The sequence below is a fragment of the Papaver somniferum genome, chromosome 9 (assembly GCF_003573695.1).
Source record: "Papaver somniferum cultivar HN1 chromosome 9, ASM357369v1, whole genome shotgun sequence".
Classification (NCBI taxonomy): domain Eukaryota; kingdom Viridiplantae; phylum Streptophyta; class Magnoliopsida; order Ranunculales; family Papaveraceae; genus Papaver; species Papaver somniferum.
The window spans coordinates 101,449,463-101,455,004 of NC_039366.1; the positions used below are offsets into that span (position 1 = coordinate 101,449,463).

At 35.0% G+C, this 5,542-nt stretch overlaps 1 protein-coding gene across 1 annotated transcript; it reads left to right on the forward strand.

Moving 5' to 3' along the window:
* The first annotated feature begins 2,465 nt into the window (after positions 1-2,465).
* On the forward strand, positions 2,466-5,180 carry LOC113309439. The gene is made up of 2 exons (XM_026557866.1): positions 2,466-3,763; positions 4,551-5,180. The coding sequence occupies exon 1, from the start codon at positions 2,642-2,644 to the stop codon at positions 3,743-3,745; it is 1,104 nt and encodes a 367-aa protein (XP_026413651.1). The 5' UTR covers positions 2,466-2,641; the 3' UTR covers positions 3,746-3,763; positions 4,551-5,180.
* Positions 5,181-5,542: the final 362 nt, after the last annotated feature.

Consider the following 5,542-nt stretch of genomic DNA (forward strand, 5'->3'; position numbering starts at 1 on the left):
GGAGGATCTCACTACACACATTTGATCTGAATTTGGAAGAAAAAAGCCTCACAGGGTTGAGTTTTTTTAGTTATCATCTTAATCATGTTTTTTAACGGTTACATTCAAATTGACACTAGTAATAAACAAGTGTAATATCATCATTGATATCCCAACTAAGGGATACTCTTATGCCTTTTATGCCTGAATTTCATCAAATTATCCAGCTTGCCAGACTTATGGTTGTGCAACATACTCCTCTCATTTGTGCAGTAAACAAATTCTTTGCAACCGTGTTACGACCTTTCCTCATTTCCGCAATCATTATCTTACATACTACAATTTTAACAATATCAGTTTTTTCTTATTTTTCAACAAATTCTTGAATGTTGAATTTTGAAGTTAATGATTGTGGGCACCTTGAACTGCCTTTCCGTTCCTTTTTGCTTGCCTGGTTCATCATATCTTTCTGAGTTTCCATTAACATTGAGATTAGAATTGTCGTGTTAGGATCCGCCAATGTTGGATTGAGGGTTTGAGTTTGTATCTGTTGAAGAATAAGGATACCCCGCTTGTTATTAAAAAGTTGATAGTCTCGTAAGGTAATTCTATTGGTACTTGATATCCTGTCAACATATCAGGGACATATTAGTTCAGCTTTCTGTGGACATGGAAACACGCTCCATGCTTGGAACTCACATTTCTTGTTTTATGCCATTCCTCTCAAGTTTTTCATTCCCGCGGTTTGACAAATTACTTATTACACCAAACGTAACACATTTTTAATATAAATTAAGCAATTTGAAATAGGACTTATAATACCAACTTTAATATCACTGCTTATTTTGCAATGATTCATTTGCATCATTAAAGTTACCCATTATTTATGTCTTTGCTGATTGTATTAAAACGACTCGATAACCCAACAACATCACAATTTTTCAGATTCCCAGTTTCATGACTAAACCGTTTAAAAATATTCATTCAAATCGTATTTTGTTGTTGTTGAACACCGTTGATAGGATCAAGCGTAAATGTTAGATAACCTCTGGAAACAGCCTTATCTTCATCTATACCATATTTTTGTTGATGTATATTACGTTTGTGACAAACCTGTAAAATTTTTTTTGAACTTTTGCATCATTATAACACCATGAGTTTGAAAGAGATTTCTTCTATATTATGAATGTACAAGGTGTGATTTTAAAGCTGGAATAGTTATATTTGTAGAGAATGAAAGTTTAGCAATTTTGGAAGTTGTTTTATGGGCAAGGTAGAAAGGAAAAGACAAAATATGCTTTATTAATGATTCAATACTAGTTTTTTTTGTTTTTTTTTTTGATAGACCCAAAACTAGTCTTACATTACTTTTTTTTCTTTTTTTATTAGATTTTAATTTCTTAAAAGAAGCTTTATAAAATATCCGATGTCGTAGAATTTATTGGGAGGGTATAAAATTTCATATATCCTATACCCTATCAGCAGCCATACAAAAACCGAGTGAATCATTGGATTTAGATGGTTGATGAGTATTAATAGGGCGACGTTGGCGTGTAATAAATTGATAAATAAAGAGATCATTTATAAATGAGATGCAAAGGGAAAAAAAAAACAGTCATATCAGGACATCGAGAACATGCACGCATACACTATAATACTCTCCAGACGATAATATTCATATACTAATAAAATTCAAGATCTGCTTTCAGGAAAGAGGTGTAAACGGTTGAGAGGAAGAGTCGTAGCCAGGGCAAAGCATCTACCGATTAAAAATAGGCAAATAAATTGGTAGTGATTACTACGTTACACTTGTTTGTGCATTTGCGGAAAAGACTTGCGTTTTACTGAACAGACCACCATAGATTACTCTAACAAAAAAAAAGGATAAGACGTCTCCATCTCTCGATATCACTCTATGTGTAAGCAATTGGATGATTGATTTTCATCAAACATATAAATTATCTTTTGTGACGTGCGAAATGTACAAAAGTATCTTATTTTTCATTCGCTAAAATTGCGCGCCTATACTTTCATGTTTATCATTGTGTGACTCATCGTCTGAGTCATTCATTTGTCGACAGGTCAAAAGTGTTTAATTAAATTTAACTGTTGTTAATGAATTGAAAAGTATTTAATTCACATTCCTTATCTCTAAACTACGGTTAAAAAATAGAATTAATTAATCAAACCCGCAGTCAAAACAGTCAATGTTTTTCTGACTTCTAAAAAGAATCTAGAAACCGGGAGTACGTTAATTAACCAAACATCAATGTACAGAATCACACCATTGAATTTCCAATTTTTTTGACTAGTTTTGATTTAATAATGTATTTGTACTTTCAATATATTTATTTTCCCCAATCTCCACTTTTTCGTCTTCTTCTTCTCCAAAATCTTTACTGCTATTTTTTTTCACTCTGCTCATCTTTCCCCCCCTAAATTATCTCTCTAGGATTCCCTTCGTTAAAAACCCTAAATTTTAATTTAATCAAACTAAAGTTATCTTTTCGATATCCTATAAAAACCCACGATCCCCTTTCCTCCTCCCTTTGTCACTCCTCCTCCTCCTCCTCCTCCTCCTCCTCATGAGAAAAAACCCCTAACAAATTTCAATATCTGGGTCTCTCTTTCTGTGTTTGTATTGTATCTCTAAAAATTCACCATGTTTTCTACACCATATGTATTGTTCTTTGCTCTGTTACTTTCGGTGCCATTGATATTTCTTCTGGCACCTAAAATTCTCCCACCAAAACATCAACCAATTTCTCTTCCTGATGAACTTGATGATCTTGCTTTATTTCGAAGAGCATCTCTTGCATCTATGAATCATCCGCAATCAAAATCATCAATCTCACATCTGGGTACAACAAATCCACCACCGAAAATCGCTTTTTTGTTTTTGACAAATTCTGACCTAATTTTTGCTCCTCTTTGGGAAAAATTCTTCAAAGGGAATGAAAAATTGTATAATATTTATATCCACGCAGATCCATCAATCAAAATAACACCTCCTGGTGGTGTATTTAATGGAAGGTTTATAGCAGGTAAGAAAACAAAACGTGCATCTCCAACATTGATTTCTGCTGCTAGAAGGCTTTTAGCAACTGCTCTTCTCGATGATCAATCAAATACGTTTTTTGCTCTGGTTTCTCAACACTGTATTCCTCTCCACTCATTTCGATTTGTTTATCACTCGTTATTTGCATCGCCTCATACCGAGTCATCTTCAAAATCTTTATCAACTGAGTCATGGGTAACTCGTTGGAATCGTCGTGGTCAAGTTAGATACAGTAGTTTTATTGAAATTCTGGGTGAAGAACCAACACTACAGGATAGATATACTGCAAGAGGAGAAAATGTAATGATGCCTGAAGTATCATTTGATGATTTCCGTGTTGGATCACAGTTTTTTATACTAACTCGTCGTCATTCATTGCTTGTAATTCGAGATCGAAGGTTATGGAGGAAATTCAGATTACCTTGTTTAAACAAAGAATCTTGTTACCCAGAAGAACATTATTTTCCTACTTTGTTATCTATGGAAGATCCTAAAGGTTGTACTCATTTTACACTAACTAATGTAAATTGGACTGGTAGTACTGGTGGTCATCCTCATGAATACAAGCCAGGAGAAATCAGTGCTGAACTTGTTTACAGACTTAGGGTTTCAAATTCAACATACTCTTATCTGTTTGCAAGGAAATTCAATGCCGATACTTTGAATCCGTTAATGGAGATTGCTGATACCGTCATTTTCAGAGACTGAAAAATTCTCAGTAATCAGGTAACAATTCTTTTCTCATACATCCATTTTTCCTTCTCAGATTTAGGATTTGTTATCAAAAATCTGAGTAGATTGGTTTAGTGAACTCAACCTGTTTGACTCAATTCCGAGTTAACTCGTTTGGGAGTACAGGATAGGAAAATGGGAATCTAGAATGTGAAACCGTTAAAACGATCTTTTTGCTTAATTTCATCCATAAATGTCGGTTTTGAATTAACGGTTCTTGTCTAGTCAAAAATATAAGCCTGGTTAGATATCTCCTGTCTATAAAATAAGCATTTAGAGCCACAATATCTCCTGAACCGTATTTTTCATTTTGAATGCCGATTTTCCGTTTACAGCCTGTAATTGATGTTTGCTGTACCATTTATGGACTCGCCAACAGTTTGATTGTTGCGTCACTGAGATGTCCTTTTTAGTGAATTATTGTTTGTACATCGCGTCCAAATTAGCGGGAAAATGTGCACTTTTCTGTTAGTCAACGTTATTTTCTTTAGCCTTTATCAGACGGCTCTGTTAGTTTCGAATCTTCAAATATCCTGGCCTCATGTAATAGGAAGTCTTTATGGGGGTAACGTGGTCTTTTCTAGTGAGTGTAGCTGTCGGTGGATTAATTTTGACACAGAATTTATGGTTAAAAGTCAGCATCATGAATGGAGGATTTTCTTTGGTAGATTTGTAGTACAGATTTCATTTGATTTTTTTTGCTGTTGAAAAAATTGTTGTTGGGTGATATTTTTTCATAAATCTGACGTACTGAGTGACATGTCTATTTTTTTTTTTGCAGAAACGTGCTACTGGATGGTGTCAAAAGTGTGGGAGTGAGTTGACTCAGTGAGAGAGCTAGAGCCAACGAGTTTGAGGCTGTATTGTAAAATGAATTGGGCAACTTGGAAATCCGGGTAAAAATAAGGATCTTCTCGATCCTGCTGGGATGTTTTTTCTCTCGCAAAGCAAGAGAAGAACGAATGAAGCATCTTAAAAAGATGAGAATCCCAGGCCGAGAACCAGACCCAAATAGCAGCCCAACTTGAGCCAAGTTCAAGTCAGGTTTTCTTTTTTCATAGTTTTAGCAAGAAAAAGAAATGAAAACAAAGCAAAAAAAAAAAAGGAGGTTTATGTTTAAAATTGTCCGTGGTTTTGTATATATATGTTTGAATGGAATCGTTGTTGGTCAGTATAAGTCAAACTGTTCTTTTCCTTTAAGGTTCAGGAAATGGGAAACAAAAGTGAATGGTTTTGGGACTATTGTAGAGAATGAAAAAAAGAAAAGGTGGAAGGAATCAGCCCCATCAATGCTTTACTTGCAACTCTTTGAATGCCCCTTTTTGTTTTTGTAGCGTGTTGAGAAAAACATTTGAAGAAAGATGTATCTGTAATGGGAATTGAGGAAAATGAAAACCAAATATTCTCTCTAGAGTAATCTCTCTTTTGTCTCTACTGCCTCTTTTTCTATTTCAAGCTTTCGTTGATTGCTTCACTCTCTGCTAGCATCGTATTCCTTCCTTCCCTTTCTTAATGGTTCTCTTCTTCTTCCTAGTCCCCTTTACGGTTCCTAAGCTTTTCTTGTTGTATGTACACCTTTCATTATCCACCACGTGTACAGGAAGAGACACGTGGAAGGGATGTAAAACAAGATATCAAAACATGATAACAAGCATCTCATCAGAAGATGTCACCGGTCAGCAGATCTGACGGTCAGAGACAGAGGATCACAGAGGTATGATGGCTTAGAGGAGCACAAGATAATACCCCTTGGGTGTTAGTACACCCAATCCT